General features: G+C 45.4%; 1 protein-coding gene across 1 annotated transcript in view; it reads right to left on the bottom strand.

The window, feature by feature from the left end:
* LOC147637524 (stromal processing peptidase, chloroplastic-like) overlaps positions 1–25,846 on the bottom strand; it is a 136,314-nt gene that overhangs the window by 84,916 nt on the left and 25,552 nt on the right. The window contains exon 2 of the mRNA XM_086799311.1: positions 4,622–4,850. Within this exon, the coding sequence (XP_086655437.1) occupies positions 4,622–4,850 (229 nt within the window). The remainder of the gene's footprint in view (positions 1–4,621; positions 4,851–25,846) is intronic.

The raw sequence follows: 25,846 nt of genomic DNA, 5'->3' as shown, positions 1-25,846 counted from the left end.
TCTTCATCTGTGAGCAATGATTGACTCAAGCAAAATAGTCACAAAGAGAGTGCAGTGGGAGATCATTAGCACTAGCGAGGACACAGTGGATTTCCTTAACCTTTAAGCTCCAAACACGAAAGCAAGCAGAGCCACTTTTTGGAGCATGGTCCATCAATCCACCCCATAGGCTGATTTTGATGCACAAGTGGTGATTTCAACATGCTAGAGGCAACTGAGGACAAACTCAGAGGCACGGACACCATCACAGGCTTGAAGTACTCGGTTTGGCAAGAATTGCTTTTTTGTCTTCGGGGACACGATCCATGGTACTTACCAGAGTTCAGGCTTAGCCCAAGAAGTCTTAGCTTCTCGAGATCAAACACGCGAGGTATAGGTCTCAACCTCTCGTTTTTACATTGATGAGTGGGCTTGTGGACAAGGCGACATGGTTGGCATTCTTACACGCACACTTTCTCAGACCATGCCCCCATCATTCTTTCCTTGGAGGACCTATGGAGGCAAGACAGACAATTGAGCACCCGCATCCCCGAGTACCACATTCAGAACTCCGAGATTTGTAACACGATTGAGGAGATTTGGAAGTCTTGATTTTCATGCTCGCTCAGCTCCAGGGGCCCTTAATGTAGGACTTAGCACCAATATGCTGCAAAAGGCGGTGCAAAGTAGACTCACAGAGTTCAAAGAACAAGAAAGCATCATTCGTCGGAGCCTCGCATCCCTGCAGCGTCTCCAATAGAGTGCCCCAGACAGCCCGTGGATTGAGGCCCAACTGGCGACAGCCCACGCAGAGCCAAGGAGAGAAGCGTGGAGTACAAATATCATGCAGTCCCGAATACCCTCTGTAGGGCCCCCACCACGAATGGTGTATTTGCTTTATTAGAATGATGCAAATCTGTAAAATCTTATTTGTAAGATGATCAATGGGATTCTTGCCTATGCTATTAATAGGCCTCAGGATGCTGGTCGCTAGAGGAAAGCAGGGACCGGCCTGTTGATATTCTCCACAACCTGTTTAATAGCCCATTTTTTAGGTGTTTTTCACACCAAGACCTGGCCACCTTTCTGTCTGTTGACTGGCCCCTGTCCAGGCCTGTGCGCAGGCCTTCCTTGCTGTCCAGCCTGCCTTGGGTGCTGGCCAACAGGCTGGCCAAGGCCTTGTGGGCTGCCCTTAGAGCCCTTCTAGACCTGGTCGCCTTACTGCTGCCCAGGTCCTCGAGGCCTGGCTAACAGCATGCCCTAGCCAATGGCGGCTATTGGGCCTGGCCATGAGCCACTTGGCCCCTTCTCCTACATGCATCTACATGCTCTAAGACCCAAATGCCTGGTATCTAGCTACAAGCCAAGCATCCGGAACACTTGAAACCATTCCAGAGGGTGACTCACAGTACACATTGGCACTACTTCATGTGCGGGACTTGCACACATGACCAAGACCATGTACAAGGCTTGTACACCTAACTTTGGATGCTTAGAGTGGAACCCTCGCTGACTTGTCCCGGACTGGGGGCTCACATGGGACCATTTTCCACTCCAGATCCTGCACCTACTATACAGATATGTCCACGTGGCATCCAAGTGCGGGATGCACGTGACAAAATATCATGCTAGAGCTTCCGTTTGGAGACAAACTCACTCGAGATTTCTTTGAGATCATAGGTCCACTCATTCCGAGGGATGGCATCCGCAGATTGCATGGCCAGGACGGATCTATTGTCTCTGATCCCCCTCAGGCTCGAGCCATTGCCACATTTTTTTTCAAGTCCCTTCCTTTTGGAGCCCCTCTCTCTGCATAGGTGATGCAAGGGATCGTGTTTGGTGGCACACAAGAGAGGTGGTCCCCCCCCACACCCTTCAGACCTTTTTGACAACACCCTTTACCTCTGATCAATTGACTGAGGCTTTGCAAGCACTCCCGCGAGGCAAATGCCCTAGGGAGGATGGACTTCCAGTCTCTTTTGTTTCTCCGACACTGGGATCTTCTGGAAGGCGGCTTCAAAGACGCTTTCAATGAGATTATGGCCACAGGCTCAATGCCAGAGAGGCTGTTTGACAGTTTGATCCATTTAATTGCCAAGGAGAGTGGAGACCGTTGGAGATTTGGCAATGGAGACCCATCCCCCTCCTAGGGACCACCTACAAAATTCTAGCCAAGTCCATTAGCCAGCGCCTGCAGCCTTTCCTTGGGAATTAAAGGCATGAAAGTAGAGAATTCACCCAGGGTTAAAGCTCACCAAGATGGAGTTTCCAAGGATACCACAGCTTCCAAGACCTGAAGTGAATCAGAGGACAGTTTCCTCAAGTAACGAGCGTAGACTAGTGGAAGCTCCTAAGGAGGTACCAATGTCACTGGTGGAAGAGAAATAGCAAGAGTCGACACAAATACCGGATTTTATCTCACATGACCAGCAGATTCCCTACGAGGCACACCTACCATTCAAGTATGCCTCTCTAAATCTAGTACGGAGATGAGGATAAGAACAATGCCACAACGATTTTCGAGGGGACAAAAGGGTCTCCCATGTAGCATATTTTAACAAAGGAGCCAAAAGAAGAGCTCGCAATTCAAGTGGAGGTTCCAATGGAGATAGCAGTGACTAAGCACCCAAAAGGTGACCTACGAAAAAGTCAAGAAAGAAGCAAAGGTGCATGGTATGCCCTAGTCCTCCAAGTTTAGCGGAAGGGGATGTCACATGCACCTTCTAAGAAGGTGCCATGTAGACATGATTATTTTTTGGAGCCGAATAAAGGGCAAAGTTAGAGGCGCATATGGGTGATTTGGAGCAATTTTGGGAGCCTAAATAGTACCCTGAGGTGCCCAGTGTAAGGGACTCTTCCCAAGGATTACCTAATACACACGCATAAACAAGATTACATAAATCAAAATAAAAGGCGTGCAAGCCAAAGTTACCAAGGAGCGGGAACGGGAGAACGTTTTGACCCCTGGAAACGGGAACGTTTCGGGAAATGGGGAGAACGGGAAAACGCCACGTCTTTTTTTTTTAAATCAAAATATATTGAAATTATAGATGTACAAAACATAATATAATCAGAGAACTCCAAAATGGACTTATAACTTTCAAGTTTCAAGTCTTGACTCGTAGACCGAGGCCTTTGCAAAAACGAGATTACAAATTACATCAATCATCAATGATTGATGTCAATTCATAGATGATCTACAATCAAGAGTGATGAGTCAAAGCTTAAAGCAAGTGGTTACGATGACAAAATGAATCAATAATACATGATAAATCAAAACTACATAGTAAATGATCAATCATGGGAATGATAGCTCTGCACATGTGGCATCGGCAGTATCCGCATCAACTACATCTCCATCTGCTATGTAACCAACTGAGTCATCGTCGCTATGAGAACCGAAGCCAATGAAGCGCTCCTCTACGAACTCCCCAACAACCTTGTTAAGCAAACGTAAGTTTGCATTGATAAAGACTAGATCATTCACCTTTGCTATGCCAAGGCGATTCCTCTTATTTGACGCTATGTGACCAAATGAGCTCCACAAGCGCTCACAAGGAGAGAAACTAGCCCCCTGGCTAAGAATGTGAATGGCCAACCGGTGTCAGCTCCATAATCCTCCCACCATAAAGCTGATCCAACTACAAACATGTCTGTCAAGGCATCTACATATGAAAATAGGCCCATTTTGTTCCTGTAAAAGGCCAACTGAGTTTTGTGGAGCAGTTTTGATTGCCCTCTAAGTGCCCAAAGGCACCCAGGACATGCACCAATGGTTGGGACAAGTATTGGGCACAATATGAAGACATTTTATGACATTGCTGATGACTTTTTATGGCCTGAAAAGGGCTGGTGGCCAACCTGAATATGACTTGCTACATTCAGAAACAGACGTTGCAGAGCCAAGACCAAGGGCAAGAGAGACAAGACCAATGACATGCAACAATTTAAAGATTAATGCTAATCACATGTGCAATGATGACACAAAGAAGTATAGAGAAGGAGAAGAAACATCCAAATTATTGTATATTACTAAATGAACGGGTAATTACAATGATGATCCAAATCAGATCTGAGCCCTGAATGCTATGCATAAACTGAATTTTACTTTCCTCCTCTGAATCCCTATAAATGTGTGTATAGAACATGCAAAATTTGCCTATCTTTGCAATTTTCTATCATTGCATTATAAAACCTGATTTCTGATTTTTTAGTCTTGTTAAATATTTGAATAGAGTTACAAATAGAAAAGCCCAAACTTCATGCAAACTTCAAATAGATTGAAGACATGGATTCATCAGATCTAGCCCTCAGTCGAAGACACATTCATGATTTATTTAAACTTCAGACTCAACGAAAGTGAAGAGCCAAGTCACAAAAATAGTAAAGTCAACACATGTGAAGATATGCACAAAACACCCAAGCAAGGGATTGAAAATAGATATTAGAGAGAATAATGAGATGCGGCATGCTTCAAGAGATTGACACACAAACCGAGATTTTAAGCTGAGATGAGTACCTATAAGTTATAAACAAATTCAAAACAAAAATATAGTTAAATGAACACATAGTTTAGCATGTGCAAAAACAAGGATATAAGGCTTTAGATTTTTGACACAAATTTGTTGGATTGATGACTTACAGAAAAATGACATGGATAGGAACGTAAGGGACTCCTCAAAGTTGTGCTCCCTCGCCAAAAGCTTGATACAGAGCAATCTCCAAAGCACTTCAATAATGTTTGGCTCCTGTCACGAGCAGCTGCCTTGCATTTTCTCCTGCTTTTTAGAACCAAAGTACTATCCACTTTGCCAGTTTTCCACTGAAATAAAGGCTTTCCTTCCAACAATAAACCCCCATTTTTGGGCATCCTAAAGGAATATCAAATCAACAATAAAACTTTAGGGTATTGAATAGCATGCCATCATTAACTTCTTCCACATTCAGCTACAGCACAAGTATACATTCCACACAAATGCATGGTTTAAAGAAGAGTGAAAACCAATTACATAAAATCTGGGTGCAGTCGAACTGTTCTCCATATAAACAAGCAGACTAAAGCAAATCAGGCTCCTTAGGCACTACTACATTGTTGGCAAGCTGACAAGCCAACAAGGATGATACACACAATACAAAGGGATCGAGGCCACATGGGCAGCCATTATAAAGGGATGAAAAACCAAGTGAGCAGCCACAACGCGAGTGTGCAACAACGAAGAGGCAATGTAGCAATTCCACAAATTGCTCTTCAACAATTCACAAGCAGCCCAAAACCCTAAACAACAAATTGATTTCCTTATTAATTCATTGCAAAAATCCCAATTCACCACTTCATAGAGAGCTTTCTTGTCTGTTTCCTCCCAACCATGACCAATCTATGCATGATTTCTTTTACTATGAAGACCTCTTTTAGTAATTCCCCCTTAAGCTCCTAAAGTCATGCTAAATTCAACCGATGCTGATGCTTCTGATGCTACTGATTATGATTATCTGATGGTACTTAACTACTGCCTAATCATGCCGAAGATTAGTATTAGCTTCAGCATCATCATCATCATTCAGCACCAACATCATCATGGAGGGTCTAGGACCCCAGTCAGCAGCCATCAGAGGCAACCAGCCTACAGTCAGCAGCCAACAGGGAGGTCCCAGGCAGCAGGCACCAGTCTACAGGAGGTCGACCAGCACATGGGACAGCATTATCTTCAGCGCAGCCATTTAATTGGGATTTTCAGGAATATTTCAGGTCCAAGCAGGCCGACAGCATTTGCAACTGGCTGACCAGCACCTTAGGCATATATAAAAGCATGAAGTCATTTATTCATTCAATCATCAAGTCATTCAGCAGTTTCGAAGTTAGCATGTAGAGCCCAGGGGCCCAAGCATGTACATCAATTGAGCAACCTTTTTGTACCATATAAAAATACAAGAAAACACTGACACCAATCTCTATCTTCTTCTCTCTCCTCTGTTTTAATCATGTTTAATCAGCATCAATGTCTTAATTAGGCTTAGGGTTGTGGATCAGTACAACAAGGCTTCCACGTATGCAACATTGGTATGAGAGCATTCAGGCTCAAGCCACTAAGCATTGTACCAAGGAAGGTGCAAAATTCCAGTAGGAATGAAGCAAGGTAGCAGATGGAGCGGTCTTCAACACGCGAAGCCAAAGGAAGCATTCCCTAAGGGTATGTATGCAAAACCAGTACATCATTAAGCTCTCAGATCAGTTCCAAAGGCCTAGCAACAGGCATGATCAATTCTGACAAGTGACCCACCGTTGTGTCAAGGGTGAGGGAAAGCAGGCATGGGGACAGCAATTGAATAGATGCTCGGTTCTTCAACAAGACTTGGAAGTGGAGATCAAGAGCGAAGGTGTTCACACAAAAATATCAAACAAGTCAAAGTCAATAAAGTAGAAGTCGAAGTCAGTAGCAGTCTAGGGAGGAAGGATGACAGTATCCACCCTGTCAGCAGAAGGGAATATCACGTGCACGCATGTGCCATGGCTAATCTTCAACATGAACATTCTTAATCCCTAATAGGCAACAGTTAAGTACCATCAGATAAGCATTCTCATCATCATCAGTAGCATCAAAGCATCATCATCATCATTCTCAGCACCCTCATCATCATGGAGGGTCTAGGACCCTAGTCGGCAACCATCAGGGGGGCCCCCCCGCAACAGGTGCCAGTCTACAAGAGGTCAACCACCACATGGGACAGCTTTATCTTCAATGCAGCCATTTAATTGGGATTTTCATGAATATTTCAAGTCCAAGCAAGCCGACAACATTTGCAGCTGGCCCGACCAGCACCTCAAGCATATATAAAAGCATGAAGTCATTTATTCATTCAATCATCAAGTCATTTAGCAGTTTAGAGGTAGCTTTCCTCAGTTAGCATGTAGAAAGGGGGGGTCCCTATGGGACTGACCAAGGCCCAAGCATGTACATCAATTCAACAACCTTTTTGTACCATATAAAAATACAAGAACGTGATTGCTTTTTCCCTTGGGTATACCCTTCTCTTTGTCATGACTAACAGAAGCTTGCTCTCGAAGTAGACGCTTCTCATTAATGGCATCTCTCTAGACACCTGAAGTGAAGACATCACCTCCTTGTACATTTCCATCTCTTCCAAGCTGGAGAAGAGTACTGCTTTCTTGTCATCTTCATCAATGTTGGCCATTAAAGCAACTAGTTGTTGGAGGGAACCTATGGTACTAAGGTGGTCTTGCAATGTGTGAAGTACTTTCATTATTAAACCATGATAGTTTGCTTGAGGTTTTACATCCACAAGATGCCAAGCATCTAATCCCACCGATTTCTCCTTGATTTGTGCCACCTCCCCTACATCTGGGAGCACCTTTTCCTAGAATCTTTCCACACCCCTATATTCACTGATGCTACCCTTGATTCTCTCATCAGTAGATTCTTCTCACCTTTTCACTGCTACCCACTCAATTACAGACTCCCTTTTATACAGTCTCTGGCTAAGGGCTTGTTCCCGCACACACCCATTCACTTGCACGTTTCAACAACACAAGCTATAAGAGCTCACAATACAAAAATCAAGGCAAGTAAAGAGCAACTCAAAATGGCCATCGCTAGAAGCCACTAGCAAGTGGTATCGCACCTCACAACCTCTCTCTAGGAATCAAAAATCAAATTTAATAAAAGAAGCGTGTAGTGGCTAATCTTATTTTCCTTTTTAGCCTGTTGAGCGTCAAAGATAGCCTGTGAAAATCTCTCATAATACAAAGAAGTCTCCCATTGTGCAATAGTGTCTTGCTTTTGCTAATCTCTCTCTAATCCATGCTAGTGAGTGTGTGTGAGTTAAGTGAGGTGAGAGGAGGGATGAGTACACGCAGTGCAACGTGGCGGTGTGACAATGCTCGTGGGAGGCGCAGTGGAATTGCTCCTCAAGGAGTTGTGGAGCTTGGACACCTTAAGGGTTACGAGCTTGGCCATTGGAAAGATCCTCAAAACGACATTTGCAATTCACTAGGTAATCTTCTTGTTGGATGTGTTTCAAAGGGGGATTTGGGTGAGCCATAACATTTTTGGTGCCATTGTTGAGGAGCCATCCCTTGGCTTTTTCCACTATTTGCTCTTTCATCTATGCATGCCCATTGCCCATTGTCTTTATTAATAATTTACCATGAAAAAGATGTGGTTTTGATGGAGATTTGTGTGTGATTTCTCACCATCCGAAACAAATTGAACCACACTTTGTGGACCCACATACTCAACAACCTCACTCCATATCTCACATAGCATAGGAACAGTCCAGCTTTTGTAGACTTTATGTAGAGTGGATTCCCTCTACATGCTGCAAGAATGCCTTCCAACGAATGGCTGCGTATATCACTCCACTCGTCAACCATTAAAGAGACCCCATATGTGCTCCATTTCTCCTTCAAAGATGCAATGGCTTCATTGATGGATGCTATCTCATTCACAAGCAATCCCTCCCTCAAGCCATCATAAGAGAGTGGAGTGTATGCACCACCAAATGCTGCAATTTCAGCCACCATCTCTTTGAAGAATGGTGAGCGGGCAACATTAAAATAGATCCGACGAGTAGAAAAAAGTGTGCTACAGCAGCATCAATCCCAATCGATTTGGGCCTTTTTTTATTAATGCTATACGAGCGGCGGCCGTTTCGAAACAGATTTGGGTTTTTTTCCAAATCTTTGAATTTCGCCCCCTTTTTTGGGTTGTTTTTTAGGACTACTGGCCGGGTGTCTTGCATCGCATGCCCAAATTGGGCTTTTTGTGGTTGGGCGCTATGTGGCACATGAAACGGCCATTTCCTCTCTGGCCGAAACGTTTCTGACATGGCCGTAACATTGGAAACGCGCCGTTTCCACTTGCCCTAAACATTTCCTCACTAGAAACATGTTTCTGGGTGGTCCGCTAGGCGAAACGCCGTTTACCCCCCAAAATAGAGCCGTTTCCATCATTTCCCACAACTATGTTCTCAGCACCATCATCATCATGGAGGGCCTAGGACCCCAGTCGGCAGCCATCATGGCGGTCCCAGGTAGTCTACAGGAGGTCGATCACCATGGGATAGCATTATGTTCATCGTAGCCATTTAATTGGGATTTTCAAGAATATTTCAGGTCCAAGCAGGCAGAGCGCATTTGCAGTTGGCTGCCGACCAGCACCTTAGGCATATATAAAAGCATGAAGTCATTTATTCATTCAATCATCAAGTCATTCAGTAGTTTAGAAGTAGCTTTCAACAGTTAGCATGTAGAAAGGACCCAAGGGTTACCCCTATGGGGCTAACCAAGGCCCAAGCATGTAACTTGATTAAGAATATTGATGCTGATTAAACATGATTAAGACATAGGAGAGAAGAAGAGAGAGATTGGTGTCAATTAATTAAGATACTCCTAATACTTGCTAACACTTTAATGCATACAAATCAAACAAAAAATGCAAAAAATCAAGCAAAAATTAATGATTCTGGTTCTATGTTTAATTCTAAAGAGAGCTAAAAATCACACAATTACAATGCATTGCATTGTTTGATGCAATGGATGCAAACTAAACCTAACACACTCTATGTGCACACTTAACAAACACTAAAAACTAGATTAAAACTAACAAAACAACACATTTAAGCCAAAAATCATTCTTTTCAAAAGAGAAAAAGAGAGCTATTTCTCACCGGGGCCTTATCGGAGCATAGGTACCCACACATTACATGGAGCCCATGCATGACACATTATCTCAATAACTTACTTAAATACATTGAAAGTTGCATTGGGTAAAGGCCACCATTGACACAGGCAAAGAGGTTGTTTGTTTCATACTCCGACACCATTACTCTTGCATTATATCGCACGTTTGCAAAGAAAGAGTTATTGAAGTACTCCGACACCCACTTTGCATACAGTTTCATGATGCTTCGTCATCTCTTTCATGTGAGACCAGCCCTAAAGCAGATGATGGCATGCCCTGATTGGGAGTCGTGGCCTACTCATAGGCAAGCACTTGGGCAGCTTTGCTATGCTACTATTTACAGAGGATGAGTTTTGGCCGTAGAGCATCTTCTCAAGTTATGTTGGCCAATTGTTAAGGTTTTGAAGCATGTGGATGGAGATGTGCCTTACATTGGGAAGATTTATGAGGCCATGGATCGGATGGTTGAGAACATCCATTTGATAGAGACTGATGCAGATAGAAGACAAGAGTTGGAGGATCTTGCAGTGAGTAGATGGAACCGATATGATTCTCCACTACATACAGCTGCCTATGTGCTTGATCCAAAGTTTCAACACAAGGGGAGACCGTAGCAAGCAAACGGTGAGGTGGTATGTGGTTGGAATGCCACTTTGGAAAGATTTGTTGGTACTCTAGAGGAAAGAAGCAAGGTGAAGAATCAGCTTGCAAACTACCGCAACAAAGAGGAAATGTTTGGATGGAGTGACGCACAACATGATAGGTTGAAAGCTGAAATTTAAACCTTTATTTAAATCTATGTCATATGAACCTTTATTTGATTTTTGAAGTGTAATTGTGGTTTTTCAAATTTTCATGATGTAGGTTTCATGTTGGTGATGTCACTTGGTGGGAAGACTATGGTGCAGAAACGCCAGAGCTTCAGCACCTGGCCATTTGTATTTTGGGGCAAGTGTGCTCTTCATCAGCTTTAGAGTGTTGATGGAGTACCTTTGGTCACATACACTCAAAGAAGAGGAATCGCCTTGGGAGCAAGAAACACATTAGCTCGTCTTTGTTAATGAAAACTTGTGTTTGCTAACAAAGATGAAGCATGAGTACACACATGATAAATATATTGGCTTTCATAAATCGGAGGTAGACACGAGCTCCATCATTGGTGATGTAGTTGAGGAGGCAGAGGGAGATGGTCAAACACATGAAGATGGCATGGAAGAAGCTCCACCAGAGGATGAGCTTCAAGAGAATAAGGCTATTTCTATAGCATAGAAGAGTCTTGAGGAGTCAGGACTCTAGAGTCTACAGTCTAGACTCTAGACTCTAGAGAGTAGCTTCCTTTTGGCATTTGATTTTACACTTTTTTGTAATGACTTGGTCTTGACTCTTGAGGCTTAACTCATTGATGATTGAGTGATGGATTTAGCTTATTTTGTGATTATGGCAAGTTCTAAATGCTTTAATTTCTCATGCAACTTTAAAGTTTTAAATTGTGAAATTTCAGATCATAAATGTAGAGTGTAGTATGTACACATAGACTACATTTTACTTCTTTTGCACATGTTTTACATTATAGTATTATACATGTGGCCTCTCAACTTAGTGACTTTCCCCATATCCCCCTCTTAGGATAACTTAGGATGACGTGGTGTTTCCGTTTCCTCCATCCTCAAAATTTCCATTTCCATTTCCGTTTCTGTTTCCGTCTCCGTTTCCTTGTTTCTCGTAACTATGGTTGAGAATGATGATGATGATGATGCTAGAGCTAATACTGATGCTCATGCTCATGCTGATGATCTGATGGTACTTAATTGCTGCCTAATCAGGGACTAAGAATGTTCATGCCGAAGATTAGCCATGGCATGGGCATGCACGTGACAAAATGCTTTCTAAGGCTAGAATCCCTTTGGACCTTCACCTAATCCTCTTCACATTGACCACCTCACCCATTGGCCTAGCCCTCGGGCCTCTAGACTCTCTATTTTCACACATGCTTCAAGGGGAATCACGTCAATTCAGGACATGTAACACTAACTGGTTTTTGTCTTTGCAAACAATATTAGGGAATCTATCCTTTAAATTTCTTCCTTTTTCTCAATACAAGCTTTCATCTAGCCTATCCTTCAATGAACCAGATATTCTAAGTACTCTCTATGGTCTCTTTGTCATCTATCAGATTATCTTCATGGCTCATTTTTTCTTCTTAAGCAACTTACACAATAATCTACATCTAGTAGTTTTAGATCATAAACAACCTCACCAATCTTTCTAAGCCCTTTGAATAGACCACAAAACCTAAAAGGTACACTAAAGCATGTGCCTATCTTCACAACTTCTAAAGAATCTAGTTCCTTTAGATGACTTTATCACCTTCATTCCCTACTTCATTGTAAGTGCCTATAACGTCTAGCTCTATCTTGAGCCTTCTTTACGCTATCTCGAGCTAACTTAACCATTTGATTCTTATCCTCAAGATTTTGTACCTTTGCCTTCCTTACCACCACTACCTCTATCTTGAGCCTTCTTTATGCTATCTTGAGCCAACTTAACCATTTGATTCTTATCCTCAAGAAAGTCTTTAGTCGTTTGTGCCTTTACCACTACTACAACAACACAAGACTTAATTCATACCAACATAAATGGGCTAAAGACTATAACCAAATGCTTGACACTCGTAACATACGTCACAGAAGCGTGTTCTTGATTAACACTAAGCAAAGAAGATTAACACTAATTCTATGTTTAGCAAAGACACAAAAGAGAAGGAGAGAGACCTAATCTATTGTATATTGCCAAAACATGCTATATATACAATGATCTAGCCGATTCACAACTTTGTGCAAATGATTTTGCTGATTCAAAACTTCATGATGCATACCAAAGATCCCTCTAGCCCTCTACTTGCAATCGGACAAGAGAAGCTCATGTTGATCCACCACTGTGTCCTTACTGCCTTGCAGACTCTGACAAATTGATCCTCTTAATCTTTGAATGATGATGCTAATGGATGCCTAATGATCCTATTTTTAGGGAATAGGTATGAATTCGTAATCAAATCGGTTTTGCCTATTTTTCCCACAAAACCTTGTTCAAAAAGTCATACTTTGTGTCCAAACTATGCCCAAAAGGTGTCCCAACCATTGGACTATGTCTTTAAGCACTACCAGGAGCCAGTAGGGCCGCAAAATCCGCTATAAATCTACCCATATACTTGCTAATGAGAATATGCATATCTATGAGCATCAAGATTAACGGATGCACACGACATCCCCTCCTGCTAAGCTTGGAGCACTGGGATAATCCATACACCTTTGCTCCAATTCCGTTCCGGTCCAATTGAAGATTGCACTTCATATCCATCGGCTCAATCCCCAAGCTCTCTGACTTGGTCTTCAAGTTCTTTGGCTCGGTCTCTCGATCTTCTGAATCACATGTAGCCTCACATGGAAGCTCCTCTGAAACTGTCGAGATGATCTCATCCTCCTCCAAATAGGATTTGGAGAGATCCACCTCCTTCAGAACTATCGGGTTGACCTCATCCTCCTCCAAATAGGATTTGGAAAGATCCACCTTCTTGATCTACGGTTCTGGTTCTGGTTCTGGTTTGGCTTCTGGCTCTAGCTTTGGCTCTGGTTTTGGTTCTAGCTCTAGCTCTCGCATGTACGCCCCGGGTAATGGCACTTCCTTAGAAACACATCTTTGTGTGATCACGTCTCCCAAGAACTCGTCTTAGAAGCTCTCTTTTCGGAGGCCCCTTAAGTGAGCCAACGCCGGCCACTTCTGCTTGCGTCAACGCTCTCAGTCTTGGGTTACTTCACAACCTGAAGTGATTCCTCCTTGGCCTTTGTTTGATGCTACCATGAACTATGCCGATGTTTCCTTGAGGTGTGTGCAACTTTCCTCGTACAAATGCTAGGCTTGACATGCCTCTTCTTGAAGCTTTACTTGATGTGCTTCTTTCTTGCGTTGCCGACGTTACTCTTCTATGAGTCGTTGCATATACTCGGCCATGATTTGTTCGTACAAGGCTTGCCGTTCTTGTTCCCTTTTGTAACTTCTTCATCTTCCGGTCTCCAACGACTCTGCATAGTCTCATACTCACGCCGTAACTCCCCCTTCCAAGCAAGAAGGCAATGTGAGAAAACCTTTTTATCCTAATTAAGGGTGAGGCAGAGGCATCATTGCTCTCCATCGAGGTGAGGTTTTGGTGGAGGGAGTAGCAAAAAGAAGTCTTTTTCTACCTAGGTTAGACCTAGGCTAAGTCTTGTGCAGATGCAACCTATGCTACATGCAAAAATGAATTGAACCCCTAAAAATAGAAACCATAATTTAGTTTTTTCACTTTCCACATTGAATCTAGGACTGAACTCATGCAATATACGAAAACCCTTTGGTCTGCAAACTCTAATTTCAAAAACCCTAATTCAACGTGCACAAAACGTAAGCTAAGGGCTGTCCTAGGATGACCTAAGCTTTGATACCAATGTAACATGCGTCATGATACATGTTCTTGATTACCGCTAAGCAAAAAAGATTAAAGCTAATCCTATGTTTAGCAAAGACACAAAAGAGAAGGAGAGAGAAACCTAATCTACTATATATTGCCAAAACATGCTATATATACAGTGATCTTGTTGATTCACAGCTTCGTGTGTAGAAGTTCAACTCTGCATGTATGCAACTTCATAACCAGCCTATGAAAGATAAAACTTCAACTCGTAACAATCAAATTTACTATCTCAAGCACTAATAATACCGGTTGGTAGCTCATAAAACTTAAAAAATCTCACCGCAATAATTCAAAAGTCTTCACATCCTTTTAGATTATAATCAAATGATCCATTTTTATCAATAATCAATCAACTACCACCCGCACACAATCATGTGCTCTCTACATCTTGGATAGAGTTCTATAATAAAATTCAGTAGTAAGAGGCTCTCTCATTTCCTAGATAAGTTTTCCAATGGTTATAGCAATCATCTACTTTGACACATTCTTTCATCACTTGATGTTTCTAACACTAAACAACATAGTCTTGGACATCCTTATTTATATCGATATCTGTATTTATATTTGTCACACTCGCAAGCTCTAGGAGTCTTCTTTCGATCCTAAGCGTTGCGTCGGAACTCTTGATGCAAGAACAATCGACATAGAGAGAGAGAGAGAGAGAGAGAGAGAGAGAGAGAGAGAGAGATGGTTGTGTATTTAGTATATTCATGTAGTACAAATAAGCTACATCTTATGTGGCCTTTGGCCTCCCCAAAAAGATAAGAAAAACCTAAATCTAGACTTGGGAAGATACCTAACAATGAACACAACCAATGTCTTTTATAGGCCCTTAGAACACACAATGACCTGGCTGAGTGCTGGTCGGCCAAGTCCCTTGGACAAATAATGCTAAAAGCTACGGACCACCAATAAAAGGCTCTCCACACCTGGCCGACTTCATACATATCCACCTCAATCAATTTCGGTGCCTGACAATACCCTAATCATGTCTAAAATTGTGCTTATTTGCTACCCAAATCAAGAATTAGCCTGGGATTAAGCATGTCCATTGACAATATTTGGACAAAAAGAGTCTTTTCAAACTCAGGATAGGGACAAGGTGACAAGGGACTTTTTCACTTTAACGTTCCCACACCACCATAAAGATGGAGTCCTCATCTTTGCGGCTTGGACATGGTAATGGCATCAAATCCCCACCCCCTGCCCCATGGCATCGCCACTAACTTCTACAAACAGCTTCCTTTGGCTAACCACCCCCCTCCAACCCAAACACAGGTTGCCAAAGGATCTAGCAACACACCGGCCATCGTGTCACCTGCTCTGCAAAAAAAAATTAGACTCATTGTTCTCTAAGGATAAGATTGAGAACATTAGGTTCTTGTGAGCCAACATATTAGGGGCACTTTTTACCTTCTATATTGAATGGTTTTTTCCCCTGACCCCCGGTGTGAAAGGACACCATATGGACATTATTTAATTATTATGCCTTGTACTTATTGTTGTGTACACACAACCTTATCATTTTGATACATTCATCAATGTGTTGCTCTCCCACTCTAGTGAGAGTTTGTTTTGTTTCCATTTTATTTTCAGTTCCATGATGAGATATGTCATGGACATTATTGTATCACTTTGGTCTCATAGGTGTCACTAGCCTGGACATTTCCCAGTATTAAAGGAGTCTGGTGGACTCCAGGGCGTCCAAATATTTGGAAAGTACAAGCTTTGGGAATGGGGGATTATCTTGCAATATAAAGGATCACACTCCTAAAATTAAGGAGAGTTGCTATTTTTGGCCCGACTCTGATGGAAATTTTGTTCGCGTCATTACGTTTAGAATTGAGCACATACCAAGAGTTGCCAAAGTACCTATGACAAATGAGTTGGGATATTTTTAGAGATAAAGTTTATGGAAGGACCCATCCCTTAGATTAGGACATGTGGAAAGAAAGTGGATCAAAGTGAGACAAGTGGCCTCACACTTGTCACTCCAGCTATTGTGTGGCTCTCCACTTGTCATTATAGCCTTCTTTTGCCATTTTAGCTCATGTGAGGCCCAAAATCTATAAATTGGAGCCCTCTCTCTTCATTAAAGGAGACTCTCTTGCTGCACACTACCCTCTACCACCATTACAGGCTGCCTAATGATGGCTACTCTCTTTATCTCTCTTGAAGGATGCCCATGAAGAATACCGGCTGTTGGGGACTGTTTTGGAGGCTTCCATTGTGAAGAAATATTGAAGGCAAGGGTATTTAATCATTTTATTATGATTTCTAGCCACTGTGCTTGTTGTACCAACCCTTATACTTGCTGTACTTCTTGTACCAACCATTGTACTGATTGTACCATCACTGTACCAACCCTTGTACCTACTATATCAATCACTGTACCGGCTATACCAACCACTGTACCTACTGTACTAGCCCTTGTACTTGATGTACCAGCCACTGTACTTGATGTACCAGTAATTGCACTTGTACCAGCTGAATGGAGAGTTATACTTGCTGTACTAGCTCTATTGCATGAAGACCTGTGGTTTTGGGAGAAGAATCAGTACCAACATGGAGGCGTATGGTTTATATTGTTGGCTCGACATTTCACAGCTATGTGCCGGCTGAATTTTATGGTTGTTGTCACCATTTGGTCCATCTCCATTTCTCGAGCCACTTCTATGGGACTGTCACTCCATAGAGCGGCTAGATTTGTGCCATGTTCACATGGGGCCAGGCCAGTGTCCTATGTGAAAGCGCCAGTCTTTTGGTGTCACACGGACGGGGGCCAGATTAGTGCCATCCATGTGTGACCAGTGCTGCGTCACATGGACGGGAACCAGTTTCGTGCCACCCGTGTGTGACCTGCTTCGTGCTGTATGGACGAGAGCTTGTTGGTGCCACCCGTGTATAGCAAGATGGCGTCTTACCTATGGGACTGTCACTCCATAGGAAGACCAGGACATATTTTTTTTATATTTCGGTCGCGTCAGTTTTATGCCCAATAGGAACTTCTTGTACAAGTTTCATGAAAGGGAGATTTCGTCCATTATATGTGCACATGCATTTATGCCTACATGCCTAAATTTGTTTTTTTTTTCGAGAAAAGATCCTTTCATTAGTTATAAAAAAACGCCCACTGGGCTACAAAACCCCTCTCTTGCTCATAAGCAGGCAGAGCAGAGATGCAATAAAGGCAGCTAGGGAGACTCTCCCTAGGTGCAAAAAGGTACAAATAAAAGTACACATAACTGAGAGGCTATATCATACAATAGGAGGGGGAGAAATCCAAACAGGTGGCCTGTAGTGCCAGCGGGGGATACCCACGTGTAGAGTATAGAAGGGGCCGCTGCGCCAAGTGGTGTGGAAGGCCTGGCGCCGCAAGATCGCTCGATCCAAGTCCCCCCGGATGCGGTCATACTGTCCTCGCAGGGTGTGAATCAGCTCCTGCCAGATACTCCGAACAGTCTCTGCTGGTGGCTCTAGTCTCCCCTCAAAGGCCCTGAAACAACGGGCTCTCCAAGTGAACCATATGGTGAGGCTGCTGAGGAGCTCCCATCGTGAATCCCTCTCCTGTGTCCAGCAGGTGGACGAGAAATCCGGTGAAGGAACAAGGCGAGGCTGGCCCCTAATGAATCTCGCAACATCCAAGCAGCGGCTCCCCACGTATACATGCCCTCTGGAGAGAGAGGGGCCAAAATGCGCAGCATCCTCAGCCAAATCTGCTGCGCCTGTGGACAGTCCCATAAGCAAGCAATGTCTCTGTGTCTCCAATGGGTGGCCGCATCGGACGCAGGCCGACGGAAGGCCACTGTAGACAAGCCAGGTGCCAACTTCAGAGCCCCTGTGGGCAACCAGCCACTGGAAAGTCGAGATCCTGCGTGCCTGTCGGCTAGCCCAGAGCCTGGTCCAAAAATCCTCCAGGAGCTCCTGCAAGAGTCCCTGTAGCCGCCAATGCTCCGATGCAGCTGGAGAGACCATCCTCCTCGCAGTCAAAATATGCCTCCCCAGCCGAACAGTGTACTGGAAAAAGGTGATCTCTGTGGCCTCGGGGAACGCATAAGGATCCTGCCACTAGTACTCGCCAGGGTCCCACTGGAGCCGGGCCAAGGGGTGCGCAGCATATGCCCATATGCGCCAATCAGAGTCCACATCTGCAGGGTCTGGATCAATATGCCACTTCCGAGAAGCGGCGGCCACTACCCGTATCCTCTGAAAGATGCACTCTACAACCAAAGGCGACTCCGCCTCCACTCTCTGAAGTCTACCCTCATCCTGTATCTCATAGTAGAGGCATCTACCATCCTCAGTGCACGCTCTGACAGCAATCAGGATCTCCAACTGTGTAAAGGCTCCCATCCACCATGGGGCCGCTAGCTCGAAAGGCGTGAACCACTCCTCAGTGAGTGCCTCCTGAATGTCATCCCTCATAATCTCTCCGCCTGGATCTCCTCCGGGAGACTGCAAAAGGCCTGCTAATCTCCAAAACTGCGTGTTGGGCCTGCCGCCAATGGTCCCCAGGCTAGACGAGGCCGAGAACCCAACATATGACCATGCTCTGTGCGTATCGCGGGGCTCCAAATGAGCAGCTGTCTGGCCTGCTCCTCATCACAAGTGGGAGGTCTCTGAGAAAGCCCCGGTCTCAGTAGTTCCCAAGCTCGCAGGATGCTCAAGGCAAATCTGTCCTCCCATCCTCTACTGAGGCCTGTCCTCCTCATCTCTAGGAAGATCCACCGTATCTCTGGTGCCCAAGTGTCCCCTGTTGGGGGAGCTCTAGCCTGCAGCCGCTGAAAAAGAAGCTCCTTCCAAGGCTCAACACCTGGAAGCAGCCCCCGAACAATAAGCTTCCCCAACAAGGCTCTACTTGGATCAGCTGGATCTATAATGCCCAAGCCCCCCCTGGGCCAGCGGAAGAGTAATAACTGCCCAAGCAACCTTAGCCCGGGCCGGCTGACCATCCCGCCCAGACCAAAGAAAGTTCCTGATCAGCCTCTATACCTCGCTGATGCAAGAGCTTGAGAAGATCCAGCAAGACGTGATGTACCACATAGTCGCTAAAAGCACCTGATTTGTCACCACCACCCTCCCAGCCAAGGATAGCCGAGCTGTACTCCAATATAAAAGCTTCTTCCGAATGCTCAGAAGAAGCGGAGCGATCTGCTGCTCAGGTGATAAATCAAGTCCAAGCTGGCATCCCAGATACCGCACTGCTGTGCCAAGAGGAATCCATCTAAATCCCGGGTCTAGGTTCCATACCGGAGCGGGGCGCTACTGATCCAAAAAGCCACTGTCTTGCGCCAATTGATCAATGCTCCCGAAGCCACACCAAAAACCTGTAGCGACTGCTCTACCCTCTGTAGATTGGCCTCCTGGCCATGCAGAAACAATCCCGTGTCATTAGCAAGCTCAGAATCGAGCAGGTCCTCCCCCCGGACTAGAAGCTGGAGTCCTCTCAAACCAACCTCCTCTGCTGTCAGATACATGCTCATAGCCTCTGCAAAGAAGAGAAAAAGGAACGAGACGAGAGGGCATCCCTGACGGACTGATCTGGTCAACTCAAAGCTCCGCCCCCGTCCTCCTGCCATCAACACCTGGCTACGAGCTGTGGAGTATAGAGCCGCCACTCCTCGAATCCAGTCTGGCTCAAAACCCAGGCGAAGCATAGTGCCCTCTAGGAAACCCCAATCGACTCTATCGTATGCCTTCTCAAAATCGAGAAGCATCACGACGAAGTCCTCACCAAAAATCTAGCTCAGGCCGTCGCCTCCCAAAAGGTGAAAATGTTGTCAAGGATACTGCGCTCCTTCACGAATCCTGTCTCGGTAGCATGAATCAACTCCCCAAGGAAGGGCTGGATCCTCAAACTCAAGGCCTTTGCTAGGACCTTGTAGATAGTATTGAGGATCGTAATAGGCCTCCAATGCCGAATATCATCTGACACTCCCTCCCCCTTGGGGATAAGAAAGATCAAGCCCTCTGAAAAGCTCTGTGGCATCACCCCAATGTCCAAAACATACTGAAAGCCCCTGCGGCAGAGGCCTGGCCCCAAAAGGCATAAATTTATTTTTGCATGACTTGTTTGCGTGTCTGCCTGTTATGATGTGCCTGTTGGGTGTTGGACTCTCACACTCACACACACAAACCTGCACATTAGGGTTAGGTGCAGGGTAGAGAAGCTCACACACAGAAATGAGAGAGAGAGAGAGAGAGAGAGAGCCAAAAGTGTGGTATCCACAAAATGCAAGTGTGCCACATCCATATAATATAGAACTACAAAATATTATATGTGTCCTTTCACACTTGATGTCCAAGGGGAAAAACCACATGGGAAAAAGTGCCCTTGGTTAAGCCCTGTTCACACATAGCACTACCATAAGTGAGCATATGCCTACAAATCCCCCCTGTAGTGGAAGTGTGAACCTGTACAAGGTAGCAAATCACTCTCTGTATGAGAGTAAGCCCAAAGCTTTGCGAAAAGCTTCAAACTTTTCTCGAGGTAAAGCCTTTGTGAATAGATCTGCAACATTATCCTGTGTAGGGCAATAAGATAAACTGATCTCCCCTCCATGTAGCCTCTCTCTGACATAGTGATAATGAATCTCTATGTGCTTGGTACGTGCATGAAATACTGGATTTCGTGCCACGGCCATAGCACTCTGGCTATCAGTGAGAATGGTGGTGGGTGTCTGCTGACACTCACGAAGATCAGCCAATAGTCTCCTCAACCATACACAATCTACTGTAGCTGTAAAGACTGCCCTGTACTCAGCCTCACAAGTAGATGTAGCAACAGTGGGTTGCTTTTTACTCAACCAAGATATGCATGAGCTGCCAAGAAAAAAACAATTCCCACTGGTGGATTGCCTGGTATCGTAATCACCAGCCCAATCTGAATCACTATATGCATAAAGCTGCAAGCTGCCCCCCCTGGGATAGAACAAACCAAGATCCAGGGTACCCTTAAGATATCGAAAAATGCGTTTGACTGCTTGCCAATGCTTTGTGCCTGGGCTGTGCATGAATTTGCTCAACAAAGACACCCCAAAAGATATGTCTGGCCTCGTGTTACACAAGTAAATGAGGCATCCCACTGCCTGGCTATAAAGGCCGGCCTCAAAAGGCTCTCCAATATCATGCATAGTAAGCCGTACACCTGATTCTACTGGAGTAGAAATGGGCTTACATTCATCCATGTGAAACCTTTTTAGCAAACTTTTTAAGTACTTAGTTTGCTGCATAACAATGCCATCATCTGTATGCATAAACTGTATGCCAAGATAGTAGTGTAAAGGCCCCAAATCTGACATATCAAATTCAGCTTTCAAATCAGCTTTGAAATCTGAAATTTGTGCTTTGTTTGTACCTGTAATGAGCATGTCATCTACATACAAGATGACTATGAGAATATCGGCATTGGTTTTCTTCACATATAATGTGCTTTCAGCTGGACTATTCTCATAACCTTGGCTGGTTAGATGAGCATGTATCTTATCATACCAAGCTCTTGGAGCTTGCTTTAACCCATACAATGCTTTGTGCAACCTGCATACTTTATGTTCCTCACCAGGAACTACAAAACCAATGGGCTGATTTACATATACTTCCTCTTGTAAATCCCCATTTAAGAATGCAGTTTTGATATCCAATTGATGCACTTTCCATCCTTTATGGGCAGCCAATGCAATCACAGATCTTATTGTGGTCATTCTCTAAGTAGGAGCAAAAGTCTTGTCACGTGCATCCCGCACTTGGATGCCACGTAGACATTCTGTACAGAAGGTGCAGGACCTGGGATGGTGAACTGGTCCCATGTGAGCCCAGTCCGGGACGAGTCAGCCAGGGATCCATCTCAGTCGTCCGAGGTCAGGTGTGCATTGTCCTGCACATGAAGCAGTGCCAGTCCGCGCTGTGAGTCTCCCTCTGGAATGATGTCGGATGTGCTGTGTATCTGGTTTGCAACTGGATGCCAGACATCTGTAGGCATGTAGTTTGCATGTAGAGATGGGGTCAGCCCATAGGGCTACCCCAGGACAAGGGTTTGCATGTGCATACTTAGATGGGCATGGGGGAGGTGTAGAACCACCCCCAAGGGGCCAGGAGGGCCCAAGACTTTGCCCACCAGCCAAGGCAAGGGCTGGAGGGGCAGTCGGCCAGCTCCAGAGCCTCTGGACAGGCAGCCGACAGAGGGTAAAAACCCTAGAACAGCAGGCGGCCAGGTGTGGGGGGCAGTCCCACACCTATGCGCAGCATGCGCAGCATGCCCAGCAGCCAGGGGCTGTCCCAGAGTCATGCGCAGGCTGGACAGGTGTGAAAACACTTTATTAAAGTGTGAACACAATTTATTGCAAGACTCAGTCGTGGGCTGTCCTGAAGCCAGCCGACTGCATGAAGGGAGGGGTATAAATACCCCAGCCCATAATCCCATTAATCATCTCATATTTCACCAAGAGCTCCAAGCATTCAAGGGCCAGGACAGCCAAGGGTTTGCTAAAGCTAAGGGGTGAAGGACTGAAGGTCAAGGGCAGGTTTTCCAGCCAAGAAAAGGTCAAGTACTTTGTATTTGTTTCAGATTTACATCATTCTAATAAAGCAAATACACCATCCGTGGTGGGGGCCCTACAGAGGGTAATTGGGACCCAATACTGTGTCCTCCTCCATCTCCCCCTTCTCTCTCTATGTTCTGCACATCGTCTTTCAGTTTTGTGCGTTAATTCCGTCGCGAAAAGAGTGCTGTTTTCTGAGTTTTGAGGTACCGATCCTTCTCCGAAGCTTCCGCACATTACAGTGGTATCAGAGCTTACTTCAAGGACGAAGATTCAGCAAAGAAAACCAGAAAATTTTTTCGCTCGTGTGGTTGGTTTTTAGACGCCGGTGGACTACCCCTTTCGGAGTGACTCCTGTCCCTCGAAGGACGGTTGGTTTTTAGCCTCCGGAAGCCTCCGGAAGTCTCCCACACAGATAGTGGATGGTCAGATTGCGTTCCGGAAAGGAACTGCACATTCCCGCTATGGCGAGCTTTGGCGACGAGAGAGAACCAGAACCATGGGACCAGAGTGCACCAGGCAGCCCAGCTAGGGCACCCGGCTTGAGTGTACAAGACATGTTCCAGCAGATGATGCGAGCAATCGCAGACCAGACAACCAAGTTGGATGAGCAGAAGGCGCGGATTTTGGCTCTGGAGGAGCGTTCTCGCTCTCCAGCGTCGCGTTTTCCATCTCCTCCTCCCTCTCCTTCCGTACCCCAGATACCAGATCCTCGTCACAGGGACCCTCTCGAGGGGTCACAGCCGCAGTCAAGCTCCTTGCTTGAGATGCAGATACGGGCATTGGAGATTCGACAACGAGAAGACGAAGCATGCGACGAGTGGAACACGAGCGTTACCTCCGAGCTTTGGACGCCAGATTGACACCGGCGGCGCCCTCGAATCATTTTCCCGAGAAAATGAACTTCAGTAAGTATAATGGTAAACTCGATCCCACTACTCTGTATTCATGGTTACATCAATTTGAAGCTTACTTTGCCGCAGTTAGGAAATCAGATATTGACAAAGTGATCTTAGCCAGTTGGTATTTGGAAGGTGAGGCCATTCCTTGGTGGACTCAGTGGGCTCATGCCCACACCAGATCAGGTATGGCAGCTTATAGGTGGGACGAGTTCGTCCGTGACCTTAAGCAGCGGTTTTTACCGCCCCACTACCTTGAGCGACTCGAAGACGAGTTCAGGGGAGCGCGTCAGAACGCGCAACCAGTCCTTCAGTTTGCCAATAGAATTTCGACCTTGTGTCTACAATTAGGCTTATCTGATGCGGACAAGAAAGGGCAGTTTTTGTATGGCCTGGACACGCACATCCAATGGGAGGTGCGTATGTTTAGACCAGCCACCTTTGAGGACGCACTCTCGCTTGCGCAGAGTGCAGAAATGAAACACAATGGTGGCAAGCCCAAGACTTCCCAGCCGGCTTCTCCCAAGGCTAACACCTCAGGGGGCAAAAGCCAGAACCAGACGGGGTCTTCCCCAGGACAGAGCCCGAGAGCCTCTGGCTCCAAGAACTCGAACAATGCGTCTAAGCTTACTCCAGACCAAAAAGCGGAGGCAGGCAAGACAGGTGGCAAGTTGAGTGCTGAGGAGCTTGCTCAGTACAGGAAGGAGGGTAGATGTTACTTTTGTCACACAAAAGGACATACTTCTCGGGATTGTCCGAAGAAGCCTCCAAAGCCCGCCGCCGCCTCCACAGCTTCCGTGGTGAGCACAGCTCCCACACAGACCCCAGTGGCTACCCTTAGTTCTTCAACCCCCGGTGCTTCAGTTGGAGCAATTATTAGCCGGGAGCTCGAAGATAAGCAGAAGGGCGCCCATGACCAGGAGTATGAGCGCAACGAATTGCTCAAGTCCTTTGGCTACATAGGTGGCCAGAGAGTCGTTGTCTTGTTTGACAGCGGCAGCACGGAGGATGTGATCACGGAAGAGGCCGCTAGGCGTGCCCGTTTCGAGCTCACTCCGGTGGACAAACAAGTTGAGAGTTTTAGCACAGGTATGACTACGAGCGTCAAGTATGAAGCTCTAGGTGCTAAATTAGTCATTCAGGGCATAGAGTTTGTGCGTGATTTTATGGTTGCCCCTCTTGTAGGAGCAGACATAATTTTGGGTATCCAGTGGTTTCACAAGTTCCTTCCTGATGTCAAGTGGGACAAGCACACGTTCCAGATTGATCGGAATGTGTCAAACACCCCTGTGACCATTAAGTGTGAGCCAGGTATTCCAAACTTTCCGCTCATAAGCCACTTGCAGGCTAAGCGAGCAGTCAGGAAAGGCGCACAGTGTGCGATGATTTACGTCCAGACAGCCCAGACGGTGGCCAGTGCTTCCGAGAAGTACTCGGTTCTCCATGAAAAGTTCCAGAAGATTTTTCTTCGGGACAGTCTCCCTCCCCAGCTTCCCCCGTCCAGACCGGAGGATCACAAGATTGACCTCCTCCCAGGCTCGGAACCCCCGAGCAAGTTTCCATATCGCCTTTCGAAGGCAATGGAATCGGAGTTGGACCGCCAACTCCAAGAATTGTTGCAAGCTGGCTTCATCAGCCCCAGCGTGTCGCCATTTGCAGCTCCGATCTTGTTTGTCAAGAAGAAAGATGGGTCTTCTCGGTTGTGTGTCGATTATCGTGCACTCAACAAGCTGACGATCAAGAGCAGATTCCCGATGCCTCGAATTGACTATATTCTCGAGAGGCTGAATGGAGCTAAGGTGTTCTCTAAATTGGATTTAAAGAGTGGGTACCACCAGGTTCGGATTGTTGAGGGGGACATCCCCAAGACAGCTTTCCGTACAGAACGGGCCCACTATGAATTTGTGGTCATGCCATTTGGTTTGACGAACGCCCCAGCTACATTTAACCGCATGATGATGCGTATTTTCCGGGAGTTGATCGGAGTGTGTGTGTTCATATTTCTGGACGACATACTCATATTTTCAGCTACAGTTGAGCAGCATGACATTGATGTGGAGAAAGTCCTTAAGTTGCTGGAAAGCAACGAGCTCTATATCAATGAAAAGAAGTCAGAATTTTATCTGTTCCAGGTACATTACTTGGGATATATAATCAGTGCCGAAGGCATTCGACTTGATCCGGCTAAAGTGGCCGAGATTGTTAACTGGGAAGTACCTCAGACTG

Source organism: Cibotium barometz, chromosome 6 (assembly GCF_041138505.1).
Source record: "Cibotium barometz isolate CiBa-2024 chromosome 6, ASM4113850v1, whole genome shotgun sequence".
NCBI lineage: Eukaryota > Viridiplantae > Streptophyta > Polypodiopsida > Cyatheales > Cibotiaceae > Cibotium > Cibotium barometz.
Note: the sequence above shows the minus strand (reverse complement) of the source record. Positions and strands in the feature narration are given on the sequence as shown.